Genomic DNA, 22,714 nt, shown 5'->3' on the forward strand with positions numbered 1-22,714 from the left:
ATGCTTAACAAGCTTTGGTCCAATTTCAATAATCTTTTACTTTTAAAATCGAATTATAAGTGTTTTGATTTGTTAACTTAAAAGAATTGATACTTATTTATTCATTTAAATCTCCTTTGTAGTTGAGTTGAATGTTCTAGGAGTTCACAATAGAATACAAATTAACCACTTATGTCCACAATGATCCCACATCAGCAACATCTTTCCAGACAAAATGACCTAAGCGTTAACAAACCTAAAATTAGCAGTTATTTATGACAGCAGTTTCCTTTCTTTCTTTCTTTCTTTTTTTTTTAAATAAGCATAATTAATGACAACTTCAGTTCCAAGCAGGCGATTCACTGAAGGCGATAATACTTATTTAGTAATGCGGAACAATCATTTATTCAACAATGCAAATAAGGGTGTACCTGCTGGAGGATAAATAATTGAGGTAAAACTAAGTGTTAACAAAAAAAACCCTAATATTTCTGATTCTTGAAGTGTAAGTACAGTATACCCTAAAACCACTTTTTTCTGCTGAATACATACAGTGGTGTGAAAAAGTGTTTGCCCCCTTCCAGATTTTATCTGATCATGTTTTCCACACTTAAATGTTTCAGATCATCAACAAATGTAAATATTATTCAAAGATAACACAAGTAAAAGCAAAGTTTTATTAATGAGGAAGAAAAAAAATCCAAAGCTCCTGTTAAAACATAACTGTGGTTGATCACACCTGAGTTCAATTTCTGTAGCCACACCTCGGCCTGATTACTGCACACCTGTTTTCAATCTAGAAATCACTTAAATTTCAATTTGTTCTAAGAACCCCAAAAACATCGTATTTGGGGTTTATTTTCCCAAACTCGCCTGTTTCATAGTTTTAGCCTCTGAAAAGTCACTTTCTGAGCAACTTTACACAAACTGGCTGATTTGAGTCCCACCTATGCATATTCATGAGTGGGCGTGTCTATAGACGGGACAGTGACTTCCTCCTCCCCACACTGACGTATAGCCAGAGGACGGCCCGCACTCCTCCCACCCGCTCCATAGCCGAGCTCATGCTGCTTTATAAACACGAGACAGAGTGTGGGGGGCGGGGCGTTCGCCGGTACATACATAGACTTTAGTAAATACATACATAGCACTGCGCGAAGGAAGCTGAAATGCTCACCCTAATGGGCGTGTCTGTTTACATGTCAATCACGGCAGAGAGCTTCCTAGAGGCGTGGCTTCTCCAGCACAGTGCCTCGTCAAATTCATAATCAAAGTAGGAACGCGTCATCAAATTGGAGCGAGGTGTTTGTGCTCACCCTGCAGTAAGAAAGGAGCAAATCACCCTCTAACTAACGATTGTGGGAATCAATGAAAAAAACACTTTGGGCATGTGTATGAAGCCCTAATAGCACTTGTATGTTGTTTAAAGCACAGAAAAGTAAATTTAGCGTAACATGGGCCCTTTAAATAGGACCTACCTGACAAAGTGAGTAGACCAAAAGATTCTCAAAAGCTATAGACATCATGCCAAGATCCAAAGACATTCAGGAACAAATGAGAAAAAAGTAAAGAAAAGGTTATAAAGCCATTTCACAGTGAGAGCCATTATCCACAAATGGCAAAAACACGGAACAGTGGTGAACTCTCCAAGGAGTGGCCGGCCGACCAAAATGACCCCAAACGAAAGATCCCACAACAACATCTAAAGAACTGCAGGGATCACTTGCCTCAGTGAAGGTCAGTGTTCACTCCACCTTAAGAAAGAGACTGGGCAAAAATGGCCTGCATGACTGAGTTCCAAGACAAAAACCACTGCTAAGCAAAAACATTAAGGCTTGTCTCATTTTTGTCAGAAAATATCTTGATGATCCCCAAGACTTTTGGGAAAATATTCTGTGGACTGACGAGACCAAAGTGGAACTTTTTGGAAGGTCTGTGTCCCATTACATCTGGAGTGAAAGTAACACCACATTTCAGAAAAAGAACATCATATCAACAGTAAAATGTTAAGCATGTGAATCTCCATCACTGACAACGATTCGATACGTTTTGATATTGATTTGATGCGATTCAATTCTACACAATGCGATAAAATGCAATTTCGTACAATGCGATTCAACATGATGCAAATAAAATATACCAAAAATGTAAATAGTAAATAAGTAGCTGCAATTGAGTATCGTACTAGAGGCAGAGGATTTGTTGTATTCCGTATAAGCAGCATTTTGCTTATAATCTCTACTAGTTCTATGCATGCAACTTCTTTTTAGCCTCTTAAAAATGCACAACAAGTAAAACAGACCTTTCCACAAGTAGCGTTGGGATTTGAAACCAGATTCAATATTAAGGAACAGGAATGGGTTCCTCACATTTAGAACCTATTTATCACACTGTCACAACTTAAACAGTAAACACTGAGACAATGACACTTTCAATAGTCCAATGTCCATATTCCTGTCTGCCAGACAGATACGAATATGAACTGTTCAGCAGGTATTAGGCTAATACAGTAGCATTAACATTTATAATATGAATAATACTAACAATAATAACCTTTCACTATTAGGTCTTTCACAACTGCTTGTGCAAAGAAAGATGAAAACTCTTATTTAACAAACAGAGCTTCTGTAAACAGACCCTCACTGAGTCATATTTAATGTCCATACGACAAACTACAGAATACAATAAAATACACTTTGAAAAACAAAAAGGTCTGGTGTCAGTTATGGCTTTAATCTTCATCACAGGTAGAGGGAGGTACCAGAGTACCACCTTGGACTAAGTTATTAGAGGTACTTTTTAAGGATCGACCAATATGGATTTTTTAGGGCCGATACCGATTTAAAATAAACGCTTGGCCGAATATCAAATGCGGTTAAGTTTTTCACTATTTTTTTTAATAGTGCATAAATAGCCTAGAATAGATTTTTAGACATGTTTTTTAAAGAAAGTAAAAGTTTATTGAATATTCTGACATTTTTTACAGTAGTCTTTGCTTTTCAAAAAAAGCACAACAAAGTTTTTCATTTATATTAGTCCTTCAAACAATTCCAAAAAAAAGCTAAAGTGCATTAAAGGGGAGGTATGATGAAAAAAAATCACTTTATAATGGTTTTGCTACAGTGATATACATACCTTTGTATGTTTAAAAAGTTCTGTTTCCTCCCTCCCTTGTTATTCCACATTTTGTAAAAACAAAATAAGCTCCAAACAGGACAGTTGGATTTTACCCACGTTGGCAGGTGACGTCACCTAACACGCCTCCTGGAATATGAGCTCCTCCCTCTCCAACTATCTAACAGCTAAAACAACACTGCGGTTTAATATAGAATATATTATACTTTATTGCCATATATCTAAATGCAAACTGCTCTACTTTTTCTGCTGCCGATTGTGTTGGGAGTCACTGCTTGGAGCAACAGACCCATTGTTTACTAGTGATGTAACGATTCACTTCCGATATGATTCGATTCACGATACTGGGTTCACGATACAATTCTCTAACGATTTATTTTACAAAATGGGACTGTAGACAAATGATGACTGAAAATACTGTATTATTTTCCTTTAATTTTTAATTGTCAAAAGAATCCCATGAAAAACTATTCAAAACAATGCAATTTAACTAAAAATAAATCTTGAAAGAAATAAATAAAGGAATAATAATAATAATAATAATAATAATAATAACTGCATAATAGTTCTTTTTCTTTTTAAAAGTGCAACTGAAAATGTATTTTGTGCCTTAACAATTGGAATTAAAAAAAAAAAAAAAACGTCATTGCACTGATTTACGTCAGATATTTGTTTGGACCAGCAGAGGGCGCTGGTAACCCAGTGGTCAGTTGGCATGCAGCTAATCTAGCAGTGAAGAAGAGATGCTATGCTAGCAGACAGCTCTAATAGAAAAATGTGACTTTTACAGATATTCACGTAATATTACAAATACTGTATTCTTTCGGTGCTAAAGGGGTAATGAATCATTTAACATGTAAGAGTAGAAGGCAGCCAGAAAGAAAATAGTAGCAGATTCCGCCCGCCGGTACACTGCTGGACAAGAGAAGGGATAAATATATACTGCTGTTTAAAAAAAGTACTGCGATTCAATTTTCAAAGTATCGATGTCAATCGTGATACCTATGAATCGATTTTTAACTGCCTTACGATTAATTGTTACATCCCTATTGTTTACACACATCAACTGTTAGCACTCCGGACTAATGCCACACCAGCCTATGCAGCGAGACCTGGTGTAGTGTAAGGAGGAAACGATGGGAATGTTTACAGATTTGTGGCTCACAGCGCTAACAATGGACTTGGTTGTGGAATTGGACGGTTTCCAACTTTTACGCGGTGACGGACGACGGAGAGCGGTAAGCGGAAAGGAAAGAATCTGGATGTGTTTGTGTGCGGAAAGGAGGAGCTGCTGCTGCTCGCGCGCACACTTTTCTGACTCAAAATCACTGTACGTTGTTGGATTGCATCATTGCGTCACACGCTACTATTCGGCCTTGCTTTTAACTCACTAAACCGAAGGCCGAATGTGGCTTTTTTTAGCAATATTCGGTGGCCGAATGTTCGGTGCATCCCTACTGTATACCCTTTCTTCCTGTCCACTCCTTATACAGACTACAAGGTCATCTGCAAACTTCTTAACATGAAAGGCTCTAAGTTTTACTTTAAGTCGGACGAGTACAGGGTAAACAGGACCAGAGAGGGTCCTGTTCACTGCAGTGTTTCTGTGCTGCTGGCCTTCAGTTACACAAACTGAGGTCTGTCAGTCAGTCAGTTATCCATGACACCAGGTTTGATTCTAGTCCCATTTCAGTCACTTTGTCTTTGAGGGGCCAAGGCTGGATGGTGTTGAGGGCACAGAAATGTAATCCTCACAGCACCACTACCTCTGTCCAAATGGTGGAGCAAAAAAAAATGATGGCATCACTAACTCCTCTCCTGTGCTGGTGATGGTTAGTGGGAGTAGATGAGTAGGTGGGGGCTGCTGTGTTAAGAGGTGTGGATGGTTATAAACCTGGTAAGAATGAGTTGAAGGAATTATTTTTTGCTTAGATATATTTTTAATTATGGTGATATATATAAATATATCTTCATCATAAACACATAAACATCTAAGAAAAGATTGCTCTCAAAAAGGTAATTTGGCTCATTAAAAAACTGCAAGAAATTGCTGATCATTAAGTGTAAGTTTTGTTACTTGAAGATTTCACACTTTGTTTTGCAGTTTTAGCTTCTTCATGTGGGAAGAAAGTTTGTCCCTCAACTTAATGTGGTGTTCACATTTTAATTGAACATTTCCATTTCTGAAAGGTGTAATACTTCATTTGACAAAGACAAACCTGATCTATTGTAGAAATTTGAATCTATTTTATGTTTCTGACTTCATTATCGTTCCACTCTGATTGACTGTATTTTTCACCAACCTGGACTTTTCTGTTTACCATGCAGAGCACGACATTCTGTCCTTTTGTCAAATTCCCCAAGTTCAACTTTAACGCCTCCTTGCGCTCGCCCTCTCTAACCCTGATGTTTCCCCTATGCTGGCTGCCGGTGGTGGTTCACATCACATTCTGAATTCTGGCGCTGGCATTGGTGATTCCTATGGGAGTCTTGCGCCCTCCGCTGCGGGCTTCAGTTTTTTTGTACTTACCAGGCTGTGCTCTGCGCTCCGTCCTCTTTACTCGCAGCCCTGTTTCACCTGGCCTTGACTCTTCTCTCTGCGGTATTCCCCAATATTGAAATGTCCTTCGTTCTCCAGGCGGGACAACAGAGCTGTGCCATATCTTCTTTTGATGAAAAATACTTCTTTCTCTTTGCTTGTGCCTAATTCCCATATCCCTCCTCTGCTCCTACTAATTGGCAAAACAACTCTTACAGCTGTTTACCTGAATCTTTCTCTTCTTATTTTTAAGAAATATCTGAAAATCTGAAAACGTCTTTGAATCCCACAAATGTTGTCTTATCTGTTATCATCGATCCTGAAATGAGTCCCTATTATAAGAAAGGAAGTTTACAGATTATTACATTTATAATGATCATATCTTATGGACTACGTTATTAGGTGTGATTGTTGTCTCATTATGTGCACGCCATTGTTCTTTTTTTACACTCATTACTTCACAGCGTATGCCAAACAAATAGCTGTTGATGAAGAATTTTTTCATCTCTGCCAACATACCCATTTAATTATAGGCAAAAGCATTATGCTTTCATTATACGTTGTTTACAGACAGATAAAGAATAGATCCTGTTTCGTATCGATGTTGAATTACAATACGCACAAATCATATCCAAATAATTCTTTGGGTGTATTTGACATTTTCCCTCTTGTTCAGCCTGTGATTAGCTGTTTACATTGCTTGCATTACTTTCTTAAGCTCTCTGCTATTAGCATGCTTTTAAAAAGAGAGATGACTGATGTTTTTAGGACATGTTTTTCTTCGCTAGAGTTGAATTTTCACAGCGTACTTCGCACCATATTTGTGTGTTTGTCATTCGTCCGAAGCCAGCTGACCTCTTGCACACACATCTGTCACATTCTTCTAAACATTGGCTCATATTCTGCACTACAGTCTTCTGACCTGTCTGTTAAGGAATTCAAATTTCGGCACCCAATTAAGAGCCGGTTCTTTTGGCTGCCAAGTGGCTCATAACTTTTGTTGCATACAGTCGTTCCTCGTTTATCGTAGTGGTTACGTTCTAAAAATAATTCGCAATAGGCAAAATCTGCGAAGTAGTCAGCTTTATTTTTTTACAATTATTATACATGTTTTAAGGCTGTAAAACTCCTCACCATACACTTTATACACTTTTCTCAGACAGGAATTAACTTTTCTCTCTTGTTTAAATATTCTCAAAATTCAAACCTTTGTAGATTTTAAAACATAAACCTGTTTTCAAACATACAGCACTTCAGAGTCACACTGCTAGTGATCAGACACAGATGCCGAACGCATTCAGAGTCTTTGTTGACGATGACGCCAGTCAACACGGACACTGGTCTGTTCACCCATTCAACCATGGAGTAGAAGCTGTGTGTGACCACCTGGAACTGTATGACACGGCCTTTATAACCGGGACTGGACTAGGAAGGATTTGGTGTGGAGGAGAATCAGCGAGGAGGTGGTAGTAGCAGGTAAAAGTTCTCTCTGTAGCACTGAGCTAGGATAGCATTAGCCGCTAATCACACCTGCTTTTTTCACTGGTGGTTTATGTTTATGAGAGGAGAAAAAGGAGCGCAGCTCTTTGCTTCAGCAGGCAGTGAAACTCACCGAGTTGGATGTGTCGCTGGTGGGTGAACGCAGAATGAGCCAATCAGGATGCAGAACACAATGCGCGTTTAATATGCTGTAAAAAAAATGTCTCTAAAATTGCACTGTAAAAAAAATCTGCGGAATACCGAGGCCGCAAAGGGTGAACCGCAATATAGCGAGGGACTACTGTACATTCATTTTTATTAAATGATCTGAAAATATATATATATAAATAAATAAAAATACTTCATATTATAAAGTATTTATTTATAAGGTTTGATTTGTAAACTTAACATGGAACAGAGTGCTACAATAATAAATATTAAAATACTAAAGGACAACTTCATTTCACTGATACATGGACAGTTCTCATGTTTGTGCAGGTTTAAGTGGGTGCGTGTATTTTAATCCTTCAAATAGCTGCTCCGCTGCTTATCAGAGCACATCAGCATTCACAGCGCCGATGTAGGCACCAAATGTGTTCAGGCATTCAGATTAGTCTGGGGTCGGGCGCGCATGCACAAAACGCGTCTCCATCCGGTCGGCCTATTTTACGGCAGTTTGTGTACTATTTAAAAGGTTGTAACCCTGCTTTTTAAAAATAATTTTAAGTTTATGCTTTGAGTGGATTCCGATTTATTTTGGTGTTTATCTTATTTTCTGTTTGGTTTTTGATTGTCAATGTTGTGTATTGTGTTTTAATCCATTTTTTTATTTAAATTTTTTAAATTAACAATTAAAAACACCACTAAACAGTCACATATTTAAATGTGTACTATTAAAATTTTGAATAAACGTTGTATGGTCAGTTTTCATTCAAATATCACGTCCCAGCAGCTCTGTCGTAAAGATTGCGAGTGAAGGAAGTGATGTTGGTTAGAGAGTTTGAGGGTCACTTCCTTACGACAATCAAAAACGAAACAGAAATGTATTATAAAAAGCAAAGGAAATGTAACTGTGTTCTCATTTGGATTATTTAAATTCTATATACATAAAAAAAACCTGCTCAATTTGAACATAAGTAAAGATTTGATCCAAGTTAGTCCCTTTCCTTTTGGGTCTTGGGGATCATGCTGCGCGGAGGTGGAGGTTGTGCTCACTTGGCTCTGTTTGACTCTATCCAGCTGTCCTGTAACTCATATACAAAATATTAAATATCTTTTGTTGTATACGTGGTCTGCTAACTGCTGGAGAGGTAAAGTTCAACAAACATTGTTGTTGCAACCTATTGGGAAAAAAATAAATTTGCGTCATGAATTTGAACGAGCGATCTTTATATCAGGAGGCGAGTTTGTTTAGGGTTGAGCTATACATGCACAGGGAAATTGACCTTTTTTTTTAGATTGACTCATGCAAAAGAGAGTACCAGCATCTTCTTGAGCCACTTAAAGCATTGGGTGTCTGTGCAGGTTGTTTGTGCAAGCTGCTGATAAGATCATTTTATGGCTTGGTCTACGCTCTTGTACTGACTTTATTTCGATCTCTTTCACTCATTTCCCTCTCCACCACTGTATAGTCTAATATCTCACTTCTCTCCTATCTCTCTCCCTCCCATTTAGTGCCCAGCACAGTTAGCACATCGTGCTGTGCCTGTGACCACGCCCCTCTTCTCATCAAAGTTAAAGCTGAAGTCACACGTATTGACCAATCGTGTGGCTGAAAAACTAAAGCAAATCAGGAGCCAATTCCTATTAATCACTTCGATATATCACTAAATGTAAATATGTTTTCAAACATTTGATTTTTTGCACATTTTTAATTTTGGTCACACATTCGTCAAACAGCATGACTCTTCTGTCTTCTCTTTGAAAGGACTTGAGCAATTTAAAAGGCATTATTGTTGCGGCTTAAATATGTTGAAGCTTGTGTGAGCGCGTAAACAATGTAGTGATGCTTCACATTAAAGTCAGTGAAAGTAAAACTTTTCCGAAGAATCTTCTCCTGAATGACGACCCAATTATCTGCTGTGTGTGCGCTATGGTCACCTCTATGAGAGCCTGTAAATGACAAGACTCCGCAGGATCTGAATCCTGCCAGTCGTACGTTAATCGTAATTGCCGCAAGTTTACTTGTCACTGACTCTGTGCAAGTTTCTGTATTGTGTTTTTATCCTTGATTAGTTCAGGAGCGTAGCCAAAATCTGTCCTTCCTGAAGTGAATCTCTGGTGACTGGCAGGCCTTGCTGCCTTGAACGTTTCAACCAGACAGTGAGAAATTAAATTTGTTCAGGACTCTCATTAGCGTAGGGTAGCTGAGGATAAAAAATAGGTGAGGACTGTCAATGGTAGCCAAGGGGGAAATGTAGAAATGCTTACCTGTAATTACCCTCTTTGAAGATGTCGCTTTAATAGCCAGGATGCTTCCTAATAAAAGCTTTTATCTCAGACTGACACAAACAAGACATCATAAAGATACGTAGAGAAAGAGATGTATTATAAAAACCATTGAGATTAACGACACTGGTGACACAGACCATTAGATGACTGAAACATCTCTAGTGGAAAAGTGTAACTTGTGACCTGAGCCATGTGGCATTACAGTAAGTGGTCTGTGTGGTCACTAGTCTCCTCTTGCCCTTTGTTAACGCCTGATGTTTCTATGAGACATGGTCCTGTATCCAGGCGTATACATCTGAGCTTCCGTACATGCATCATTTACTCAGCCACTACTTCCATTTTTATCAGAATGTGTTTATTGTCACTGATGTGTGACGAAGAATCAAACAGATGTACGATTTGTGTGTGTGTGTGTGTGTGTGTGTGTGCATGTTCAGGTGCTTATGTGTGAATGTGTGTGCGTGTTTACACAGTGACATAAGGAAACAGAGAGGGCTCAGCTGGGACAAACTAATCTATATAGTAAGTGTGCGGTAAAACACCTGAGGCACAAACTGTACATACTCAAACGTACACACCCATACTGTATATCTAATGCACATGCTCACACACACACACACAAATATCATGTCACAGTGCAGATACAGCAGAATGTCATTAAAAGCTCTTTTTGTTGTTTGATGTTTCTCATCTTTGACAGACTTTCTCTGAGCTCCTCTGTGTATGAATTTCTTAGTTCTCACTGAGTTTCCTCTTAAAACGGAGTGAGCTGAAATGCCACAAGATAAGGTCACAGAAACACTCATTCAATCTATATATGCTATATCAAAAATGCTTGACATGGGAACGCAATTAAGTTTTCATGGAAATGCTTTTGCAAATGCGAGTACAGTTTAATAGATTATGAGATTTACTAGATTCAACAATTTAGTTTAGTTCACTGCTTCCAGTCCTCAGGGATGGCTGTCAGAAAAGGTTACTTAATCACTGGTTTCCATTGTGTGCACCCTTTGTGTGTAGGTATACGATGAGATTTGGAGAAGTAGTTAGGTCTGAGCTGGAGCGGAGAACCAGAAACAAAAGAGAAAAGGACAGAAAAAAGAGAGACACAGGGAAAGGACAGCTGATATTTTAATCATGTGGGTTGGTTGTTCTGTAGAGCCTCACTCTATTTAAAGCACGGCAGCATCTGCTTAGTACCCCTGTGTTTTCATCTGGTTTGGTTAGCTGGCACCAAGGGAAACACACACACACTCAAAGTACAAGTTCACTCTGCCCTTTAGCAGTATTTATGGTTACTCTGTCTGCACTGTCATAATTCTAGCTTTACAGTTTGATGGAACCACCAGATGTGCAGCTCCAACAGTTACTATCTCGCTCCAAAGTGAAGCTTTAATGTCCTCTAATATGAAAAATATGAACTGACAGTGTGTTTTGGGATGTGTCTGTGTGTGATTGTATGTTGCAGTAACAGCACATCAGGAGGTGCTTATATCAAGCAGTGCTGCAAAGGCTTCTGCATTGATATTTTGAAGAAGATTGCCAGAAATGTCAAGTTCACCTACGACCTCTACCTGGTCACTAATGGAAAACATGGGAAGAAGATCAACAATGTGTGGAATGGCATGGTTGGGGAGGTAAGAGTTACTAATCTGTCCAAAATGATTATTTTATTTATCTTCTTGAAGCTCTTAGCCTGTTCAGAGAGACCAGGGCAAGCAACAATTTTAACCACAATCATGTAGCCTTATCTTCATTTAAATTGCATATCAATAAATGAAACCACTTATTGTAGGAAATAATATGTAGCACTTTCTTGACCGAAGGTCGGGGAAAGTGACGGAGCCTGCTTGTGGCTCCTTTAACGCCGAAGAGTGTTCCACTGAAAGGAATGCACAGACACAATATTGTAACCATGATGAAATTAGTTTGATATGGAGCATTCAGACAATCCGCTGAAAATGTAAAATATTTGGACAAAATTGTAGATTTTTTAATGTTTAATCCCATTCATATTCTCTCTTATGGCCAATTTAGAGACTCCAATTAAGCTAACATACATCTTTACGTGTGTGTAGCTCTCTAGGATTTGTTTGCTCGGATAGTCTGCCTCGCTGTGAAAACGCAAACAAAATCTAGTGCGGATCAGGCAGCTGAATTCTAAAGCATTTATTGGACAGTTTCCAATACAAGTTTAGATAGATTTAGGTGCGCTGTCAACACAAATGATCTCAGCTCGGAAAAAACACAGGAAGTGTCGAAGATGATGTGGAGTGTACAACATTGTTGCCAGGCAGGATTCTGGTTAGGGTTACGAAACGAAACAACAAAAGCATGTAAATGTATTGCTGCTCCATTGTTGAATGCGGTGAAAGAACAGGCATAAAGGCAGAATGTTTTGCGCGCTTTGACCCATAGATGAGACCTCAAGCAACACTAGCTCATGCAGCTGCATCAGAGGCTGTTTGAAGCAAATAAAAAAGTGCACTCTGAACACAAACAGAGGTGATAAAATGATCAGCTGTTCTCCGCCCATTTGGCTGAAGTCCAGGACTATACTGGTGTGGAAGCATCCTAGGACTTGAACCTAGTCCCTGACTGCTGAGATGCTGCTAACCACTGCACCACTCCTATTTGTTGGTGTGGAAAAAATTGCTTTTTAAAGAAGTTAACAGAATGATACATACATACAAGCATATAGATATTCAATTACAGATCATGTTACACCAAATTTTAGACAGCTTGGAGCCACAGATATAGCTTACCCTTTTCTATTACAACTGCAGTGTGAATAATTAAAACCTAATAATATTGCAGACCCTGCAGAAGAAAGTCTGATATCATCAGATGTAGTGTCTTGAGTTTATTACATTGGTTGCTTTTCCCTCTTGGATTCCTTGGTGGAGATTAGCATACCATGCTCCTCGTTCAGAGCAGGCAGCTGCATCACTTTTTTCAAGTGATGTTGCACTAAAAGCAGAAGAGTGCTGAGCCACCAGGTGCCGCAAAAATGTACCTACAAATACCTTTATCCCCCCCAAAGAAGGGTCATATTTTTTCATCAAAAATCACTCATTTTATTTAAACAGTTGATTTGCATCTGTTACACATTGATCCTATAATTACAGCACTACTGCTATGATGTGTGAGTTTTGGCTGCAAATAAACTACAGCTCCAGTGCAACAAAGGGATGTTTGGTGTCTTTCTAATAGTTTGGTTAATGATGAAGCTCGAGGGCTCAGAGCTCCAGCTTCAGCTTAAGCTGCTCAAACACCATTGTTTACATTTACTGGGAAAGGGGTTTTACAATGGGCCTATATCAACATGAGAATATGTATCATCATTAGGACTGCCCTGTAAAGCTGCAATCAATAAATCAAATGTTTGTGACTGAGTCGATACATCACTGGAAGGTTGTTTGATACGATCATCAAGATTTCATCCACAGATACTTTATCTGCATCGTTTATCTTCACTACCACCGGATGTGCTCGGTCACAGATTCAATTAGAGCCAAGTGCCATCACAATAAAATCTGTGGAGGTTGAAAGTGAAACATCTGATAATGAAAAGTTACAATAAGATTTGCCGATTGTGATCATGGCTTATGGAAGCTGACCGCCGCAAGGTTTAATACTATTATGTCTGAGAAATACATTAACGCGTAATAAAAAATGATGTCCTCATGAGCAAAAATGTTCATCTGTCAGAATGAATTCATGCACTCAGAAATGGTAAGAGCACAAAAAAGACAGTTGCTTTTTTTACTTTTCCATCTGATATGGCTGGAGATGCCCTCCAACACTGTCTGACATTCTACGTTATACCCCCAGTCTCTGTGATATTTGGCATCAAAAATACAAACGCATCAAAGATACAAGGCATGATGCACTCCAAATATTTACCCTGGAACTGTATTTATTCCTGTCGGTGTTTTCAGTGAAATGTTACGACAGTCCTCTCCGCTCCCCAGGTGGTGTATAAGAAGGCAGCGATGGCCGTCGGGTCATTGACCATTAATGAGGAGAGGTCAGAGGTCATCGACTTTTCTGTGCCCTTTGTGGAGACTGGCATTAGTGTCATGGTGTCAAGAAGCAACGGGACCGTCTCCCCTTCTGCCTTTCTTGGTAATTCTGTCCATTTTGTCTCCGTCAATCACTGAATTCTTCGTCTTTGTTCCATCCATCCCTCCTCTCAGCTGTGAACAGATTAAAGAAGAAGCACTTACATATTGGCAAAACCCTGCTCATAATGTGAAATATTTTATTCAGACAATAAATGCTGGCCAAATTACACTTGTACTCTTACTCTTTCGGCGCCTCAACAGCCTCGGCACATTAATATTTCTAGCAGAGCGGAAGAAGTGGAGCATGCCAAACAGTTTTTTTTTGAGAAGTCAGTTTAGACAAAGCGTTCTGGATACACACCTCTCCACTTCTCCTTTCTCCTCCTCTTCTCTCATCCTCTCCTCCCCCTTTTTTCCTTCTCCTTCTCATCCAGTTGTTCAGATGACTTGAAGCTGAAGCGCTTATCTGTGCTTGCCTAATGTGTTGTATTGTCATTGGAGCGAGGCAGGGAGCGGGGGGGGGATCTATTGGACCATGCATGTGTTGGTCCTTGTGTATCAAGCCATGTGTCAGTGTGCGTGTGCGCATGTGTGCGTTTGCATGTGCGCGCGCTTGTGTGTGTGTGTGTTGAGCCTGGGCCAGGGTATCAGTGACGGTTCAGTATCTCTCGCATTTCTATTAGAGGCACCTCAGCACACAATCTCTCAGGGTTGGCTAAACCTGGCAGTCACATACTTATACATACAGTCAGCCACACATAGGCACACACTGATTTTGAGTGTCTGGCACTTGTCCTGCTCTTCTGCCCTCTTTCATGAAAAACACATGCAGGCTCATGTGAAAAGATCACACATACACACACACACACAAACACACACGTCCACAGAAGGACACATCATATCTCTTAGAGTTTGATGCTTTCTACCTCACTATTTCTCTCTCTACCCCTCTTTGCCTCCACCATCTCCCCCGCCTCAGGCCTCTCCATCGCTCAGCTCTCATTCAAGGGAATAATGAGAAATATGGAAATGTGCTCCGTCAAACTCTCCGTCGAACTCTCCCTCTTCTTCCCTCTTTTACCTCCTCTCTCAATGAGTTGATCTCCCCTTCCGCTCTCTCGATTTCTCCCCATTCAATCACTTCAATGCTATTCTCTTCTTGTTTTTGTTGCTTCTCCTTTATTTCTGTGATTTTGTCGCCCCTTTTCCCTCCGCATGCCTCACGTTACACATAGCGTCTGTGTCGGATGTTCTCGTTCTAACCCCCCCTTTCACTCCCTCTCTCTTTTACCGCCCAGAGCCCTTCAGTGCGTCTGTTTGGGTGATGATGTTTGTGATGCTGCTCATCGTCACCGCCATTGCCGTCTTCCTCTTTGAGTTCGTCAGTCCACTGGGCTTCAACCGCAACTTGGCCCAGGGCAAAGGTAGACTAACACACACATCACCAGGAATATCACACCAGATGTTCCTCCCATTGGCAATAAGCTCAAATCCTAGTCTGCCCTGAAGCCAAAGAGGCAACCTGTTATTGCTCCCTACTTTAGACATGTATTGCTGAAGCACATTAGTAGTGATCTCCGAAAGCTAACGTTGCTTCAATAAATTAAAAAAATTGCAGAATATGAATGAATCTTGATTATTTTAAGAAAGTAGTCTTAGTTCAGAGTCTATCAAATCTCCTAACAAAGCCATTCATTAATGGGTCATATGTACCCACATATGATCAATATACTTTGACACAAAGTATTTATCTGGAAGTTTATGGAATTTGTTTACATCTGACCAATCACTTGCTGGAGGCTTCATTTTTTTCCTTATCTGATTTGACTTTGGGTCTGCGAACCCACTTCATTTTCTGTCTACAATCTGTGCTAATGCTACAATGTTCATAATGCTAATGAAGTGAAAATAAGCTTTATAGAAGAAAAACCTCACTGTGTATTTGAAGAATATTGAAAAACTTTGTGTGGAAGTGGTTAGTGAAAATGACTATGAAAGGAAATACACACCATTTATCTGCAACAACTGATATTTGTGACTGGGGTGTTGAAAAAAATGGATTCGGTATATTGAATCGCGATATTACATCACATGATTCTCGGATCGTTTCAAAATACATCCATATCAATTTTTTTTTTTAATATTTTTTTGTTTTTTTTAATTTAAAAAATAAATATGTAAATAAATAATTATTAAATAATAATAAATAAATAATTAATTAATAAATCCTGGTTAAATAAAGGTACATTTTATATATATATATATATATATATATATATATATATATATATATATATATATATATATATATATATATATATACAGGAGACATTGTAACTGCACAAAGAAGTGCACTGAAACCTGGGCATGTTGACCAGCTTGTGTTTTTTCAATAAAATCTAAAAAGAAAGTACTAACTTTCTGCAATTATTTGTTGTTCTAGGCATATACCTCAGTTAAGTTGCACTAAAGTCAAAGTTAGTTTAAAAGCCAGACAGATTGTATGTTCTTTTTTATTTGAAGTTGTTGGCACATGGCATGTTAAAAACAATGTTTTGAGTGTAAAATATGCCAATAAAATATATTTCATACATAATGTTCTCATGAAGACACATTTAGAGATTAGTTGTTTCTTAAATCATATATTAAAAAACATTGCAATAATTGCCTTATACATTAATACCGGGATATATTGTATCGTGACCTATGTATCGGGATACGAATCGTATCGCCAGGTGCCAGGCAATACACACCCCTATATATGACTGATCCAATCATTTTATTAATCGTGGAATTTGCACGTTTCCTGTGGTTCTTTGACTTAGAGCATGCCGTAAAGCAAAGACTGCTGCAAGTGAACAACCTCTTTGGCTACTTTCTCTCTAATTGCCACCTTTGCAGATACATGTTATATAAATACTGTATACTTTCCTTTGAGTAATCAGGTTTTCAGTGTTGGTAATCCCTCTCCATTGATATAAAACTCACTGAGGGGGGCATTGAGTACTTGTGCCACCCTATAGGAGGCAATATAATGCATGTATATAATAAAAATTAATTAAAATGTAAAAGTACAGCCAGTGCCATATTAAAATCCTTTACTGGTAAATTTGGAGTTTATTAAGATGTGTGACAAATTCCAATACCAAACACAACCAGTCCTAGTGCTGATTGTTCTAACTTAAGTCATATTTTGGTTTAATGTGTGCTGTGTAGTAGCTGCTTAAACATTGGTAGCAGAATGATACATTCACCCTAAGCTAATTTTTCCTGCACGTGTGATAATTTACATGATGAGTCTTTGGTTAGTGTAGGGCTGCACATAAGAAATAATCTGATTTTGACTCTTATTCTGAAAAGTTAAAAATATTGCTTTGATTTTAGTTGGTTATCTTGTTTTATTCTCTTTTTTCCCACTTCTTCTTCTCCGCCAGACCCTCATGGTCCATCATTCACTATCGGCAAGGCCATATGGCTGCTGTGGGGTCTGGTGTTCAACAACTCTGTACCTGTGCAGAACCCAAAGGGCACCACCAGCAAGTTCATCGTCTCAGTTTGGGCCTTCTTCGCTGTGATCTTCCTCGCCTCCTACACTGCCAATCTGGCTGCTTTCATGATCCAAGAGGAGTTTGTGGACCAAGTCACTGGACTTTCTGACAAGAAGGTGGGGTTAAATGAAAAATGAAAATGCAAGAAAGCTCACGCATCAATCACTAACTTTTTCTTCTCGACCTCAATTTATCTGATCATTTTTCCACATTAACACACACTAAAAAGAGATTGTAATACATTCACAGCCAGGATTGTAATGTAATGGATGATGGCCCTGTAGACAGATGGGACTCTCCTGGGAGCATACTTAGGTCTATAAAGCCCAAACCCCCATAGCTGCTGATGTGCTCACCATGCTAATACTGCCAGCAGTGGTCCTAAAGTCCCACATGCACATATATATACACAACACACAAGTGATCAAAGTGTAACTAAACTCAAAAATATCTTTTTTCTGCTGAAAAATGGGATATTTTGTATATCTATTCTTGTCCAACTTTTGTGAAAGTATTTCAATTTGGTGTATTTTGTGCTGAAAGCTTTTTTTTTTTATCACCACTGTTGGCCCCGCCCTAACTATAAAAGCAAGCAACTGTTGACGGACTGATGGGTTCTTCTGTTTGAGAGTGATTGGGCATCTCCCATAATCCATGCATTTTTGAAATTTCCAGCCTAGATGCACATCAGCCAGAACCTCTGTGTTTAGTTACTCTTTAACTCCACACAGGCACAATCAGCAGAAGCCAAACCTGTCTTACGCTACGCTGGACTCACATTGATGGTGACTGATGAGTTCACTTCAGTGTCTATCAGTCCTGCTCTGGTTTCCTCATGTGTTTTCACACTTCTGCTCTCACTCCTCCACTAACTGCCTTCTTTCTTCTTTCTCCTGTTGCCTTTAACCCATCTTCTATCACTTAACATACTGTTGTTTAAGAAAGACTACACCTACCAGTCACTAAATTAGGAGCACCTGCTCAACTGTTGGCTAATGAAAATGGCTAATCAGCCAATCACATGGCAATGTCAGTATCAGAATGATGGAAAAAAAAGTGATTTAAGTTTCATGGTTATTTGTGCCACACGGGAAGATCAGAGTATTTCAGAAACTGCTGATCTACTGCGGTTTTCACACTAAGCAATCTCTTTGGTTTAGAGAGAATGACTTGAAAAAGAAAAAATATTCAGTGGTCAGCACTTCTCTGGGCCAAAAGGCCTTGTTGATTCCAGAGGTCAGAGTAGAATGGCCACACGGGTTCAAGATGATAAAATGGCAACAGTATCTGAATCTATTATTTATCATCATAACCAACATATGCAGCCACTCCTGTATAAGGTCCGGACACTCCACGCAAAAGTTCTTAAGTTTGATATTCCATTTTTAGGAGAAACATTTGTTGGTCCCATAAGTCCTGATTGTTGCTGCAATATTTGAATAATAAGGTCATAAATTAACAAAAGTGAAAGCATCGTTCTCACCTACATCGCAGCGTCTTTAAATGTCATTGTTTAATTGTTTGGCGCACTTTAGGCATATAAATAACAAGCAAACATGAATTGAATAAAGATGTTTACCTGAGTTTGTTACATACTGTACAAGGTCCACCCCTTTATAATGACAGCACACCTGTCTTTTAATGAAATACATTTTTTTTTTTTTGCAATGCCACAAAGCTCAAACCAGCTCCAATTGCGTTATGGGTTAATCAATCAGATCAAATCAATTCCAATTCCAGATCAGATTGCCTCATGTACATGAATTTCTAGAATTTTCCACACTTTTGAAGTAGAAAATCATCAGCTGTATCTTGCAATACTGCTCATCGTGCCAAAGTTGTGCACAGCTCCATAACCATGCACAGAAATATAAGTGATCACAGACCATAGCAAGCTAGAAGAATTATACCAACTGCACAATCCAATGTCCTGGTTATATTTTCTGTTTATAAAGGGTTAAACTCACTCTGGTCTTAGTTTTACTTAGATTGACTCAATTATGACTTGGTTTTAATGGGACTACAGTAAAATCTTATATTACCCCACCTTAGGTACCACAGTATACTCTAATGCAGTTATTGTATGATGTTCCAATAGTGCATCTCTGACTGAACATGGATCTGCAGCCATCTGATCATCAGCAAATGTGTGAAGCTCAAATGTAACGTGAACCACCATCTCTAAGGATGTTTTTTGCTTTTTTTTCCTTAAACCTTCTTAAATTTCTCCTGTGTTTAATAAGTGCCAAATAAAGTGTCTGTAAAGGATATCAACTCAACTTCAATGAAGGGTATCTTGTTACTATTGTGTGTTCTCTATCGTATCGAGACTATCTCTCCACACAGTTACATATTCCATATGTACGGGGACTGATCCCACTGGGACAGTTGACGTGGATATTTCTTTAAGACACATCACTACTTGGTTAGAAGTCCCAGGTGTGCATGCAATCACTAATTTATTGATTTCCACTCTGGCTTGTCTGCCCTTTAATCTAGGTTTGGAGAAGTAAGTTGGCAAAAAAGAGTTACTGTAAGGCGTATTGCATGATCCACTCTGCTAACGCACTCAGGTATAGTCCACCACCGAAGCTGACCTGGTTGGCTGTGTGGTGCAGCAACCCTCTCCACTTGGTGAGGAGGTGTATCGCTGGGTGTTTGGCATCCGCACCTGCGTGTACTCCTGTGTGTGTGTACAGCAAGCACTGAAACACGTTTCCGCAGTTGAAGCCGACCGAGTCGGTGGGAATTGAGTGGGGGCTCGCTACTGTGTCCACAAACCACCATAGCAATAGTTAGCCGCTGTTGCTACAAACATAAACACAGCGTGGGAGAGCACTTTCTGGTTTGCTCGCTACTTCAGTATGGTAAGCCGGGAGGGACCTCACTGCAGGGGCTGCAATTCAAAAATGCCTGTAGAGGATGGCCATGATTACTGTGTAGTGTGCTTAGGCAGTGATCATGCACTCAAGGGAAGGGATGACCATCATCTTGTATGAGCTGCTTTTGTTTGTCAGCGAGACTAAGGGAGGCCCGCTGCCATGTGTTTAGGACATAGCCACCCACACCTGCTCATGGACTGCAGTCAGCCAAGCGCCCTAGGACTGTGGCTCCACCAGCACAGAGTCCAGCTGGTATATGTGCCCCCTCACTCCTCATTAGGAGGACTAAGTCGATTGGGCATGAGCGATCTCACGGGCTACTGGCCTCAATCATTAAACCCCCCGCTCATGGATCCTCCACCACCCATATCAGTTGGGGTTGATAGGGGCTGCCATTCTGACTCGGAGTCAGAAAGAGATGTTGATATTATGGGCCTGGAGCTCTCAGAGAGTTATGTATTCCCCTTGGAAAGGGAGACAGTCATAGAAGAACATGAGGAGCTGCCACCTCTCCTTCAGGAGATTGTGAGCAGAGCGGCGGCTGCATTGAATATGGAGCTGCCATCCGATCAGGGACCTGCCCCCTCCCGTTGTGATGATGAGACAGGGGATCTGTCTACATGCTTCCTGGTGCCTCTCTGACTTTGAGGATGTGCTCGGAAACAGTTCCAGTCACCATCAGGTCACTGGTCTGGGCTCTGTAGATGCCTAACCGCGGTTCACGACCAGGTGAAGATAGGCTGGGAGGGGGGGGTGCAGGACGGGTAATGGCTATGCCCGGTCATAGCCTTGAAGGTATACATCAAGTGTACTGGTGCTATAAGAAGAACCGACCAGCTTTGTGTTTGTTTTCAGCCCCGACGCCCGAGTCAGCTGGTGTCTAAATCCAGGCTGTCTCATTGGATCGTCATTGGATTGTGGAAATGATTCAACGGGCATACACAGACTCTGGTGCTCCGGCTTCTGGAGAAGTAAGGGCGCACTCCACAAGAGGCGTTGTAACCTCCTGGGCCTTGTGGCAGAGAGCCACCCCCTCTGAAGTATGTGCGGCTGCCACGTCGGTGATTCTATCCATTTTTGCAAGGTTTTATAACCTGAATGTGGCTGCTGGCGCCTCCTTTGAGGAACTGGCACTGGGTGCCAGTTTACTCTGACCTGACCTTTTATTATGCCCTTGTGATAGCGGAAGGACAGGCCGTCTGAGTGGCCTCCATACATGTACACCTGATCCTTGCATCTGGCGGGGTTGGCCATGCCTGTGGCTGCGTATGGCGCGTCGGCTGGGGGCAGGGACAGTTAGCGTCTGGCTGTGTCCAGAGCCTATGTATGTGTATTGTGTATGTAGCATGTTTCTGGGCGATGATTATTCGCATGTGCTGTCTCATTCAATTACCAAGATCAGGGATCCCAGGGTGAACATGAGGGGGTGCATTTGCTCTTCTCAGTCTCCTCATGATGTGTCTTACAGGGTCCCTGTACATTTGGAGTATGTACTGTAACTGTGTGGAGAGATAGTCTCGATACGATAAAGTTTGGTTATATTTTAACCTTGGTTCTCTGAGTGAAGTGACTATCTCCCCAGCGCAAAGGCCGCTCGGAAACCATTCCAATCAAGGTGAATCTGAGATTGCATGCACACCTGGGGCTTTTAAGCCCATGCATGGGCCACGTAGTGGTGTGTCTTAAAGAAATATCCGTGTCAACTGTCCCAGTGGGATCAGTCCCTGTCCATATGGAGTATGTAGCTGTGTGGCGAGATAGTCTCTTTATTCAGAGAACCAAGATTACAACGTAACCGAACATTGTTTATTGTTGTTTTTGTTGAAATTGGTCACACTCACAAATAGTAATTAAGTCGTTTGGTTGCATTTTCAGATTTAAAATGCCAATAAATAACAGACATTTTTAACAAAATGTGTGACTTAATTAATATACTTGGTTCTAATATCAAGGGCATTAAAATAAGGAGGCCTATAAGATGTTTTCACATACTTTCTGTGATTATGTCTTAACCTCTTGTTTTCTTTCCTTCCTTTAGTTCCAGAGTCCATACTCCTACTCTCCTCCCTTTCGCTTTGGAACAGTTCCCAACGGCAGCACTGAGCGTAACATCAGGAAGAACTATCCAAACATGCACCAGTACATGACCAAGTACCATCAGACCGGTGTCCAGGATGCACTTGTCAGCCTCAAGACTGGGTAGGTTAAACATATCACTTGAGTTAACAATGAGCTGAGATTTAATACACTTTAAAACCTCAATGCTTGCTAAACTTATAGAAAATGCCATAGAATCTTGATCCCCATGGGACGTGCTCTTCTTCAGCAGCTTAAGCTAAGGTTCTACAATGACTGTGTGCTGAGTCTGTCACTGAAAGTAAAATACAGACACTGTCTGCAAGTGCTCATTATAGGATGTTATAGCTTCTAGAAAGAAAAAGCTGCCCAAACAGGAAGAGAGTAAACTTTGAGGGATGTCTACCTTTCTTTACCCTTTCTGAACAAACACTAATGTAAGGATGCATTTATTGGTTCATTAGCTTTGCTTTTCTCTCACTGCAATAATAAATGTATTAATACTAATGCTGAATCGGTACATTATCCTGTGTATCGTAATATAAGCTTAATTTACAC

The 22,714-nt window shown here is 40.0% G+C and overlaps 1 protein-coding gene across 2 annotated transcripts in view; it reads left to right on the forward strand.

Moving 5' to 3' along the window:
* grin2ab (glutamate receptor, ionotropic, N-methyl D-aspartate 2A, b) overlaps positions 1-22,714 on the forward strand; it is a 177,816-nt gene that overhangs the window by 142,808 nt on the left and 12,294 nt on the right. For both annotated transcript variants that reach the window (XM_028444168.1, XM_028444159.1), the window contains 5 exons: positions 11,052-11,220; positions 13,558-13,711; positions 14,949-15,074; positions 17,085-17,314; positions 22,119-22,279. In XM_028444168.1, the coding sequence (XP_028299969.1) occupies positions 11,052-11,220; positions 13,558-13,711; positions 14,949-15,074; positions 17,085-17,314; positions 22,119-22,279 (840 nt within the window). The remainder of the gene's footprint in view (positions 1-11,051; positions 11,221-13,557; positions 13,712-14,948; positions 15,075-17,084; positions 17,315-22,118; positions 22,280-22,714) is intronic.

Source organism: Gouania willdenowi, chromosome 1 (genome assembly GCF_900634775.1).
Source record: "Gouania willdenowi chromosome 1, fGouWil2.1, whole genome shotgun sequence".
Taxonomy (NCBI): domain Eukaryota; kingdom Metazoa; phylum Chordata; class Actinopteri; order Blenniiformes; family Gobiesocidae; genus Gouania; species Gouania willdenowi.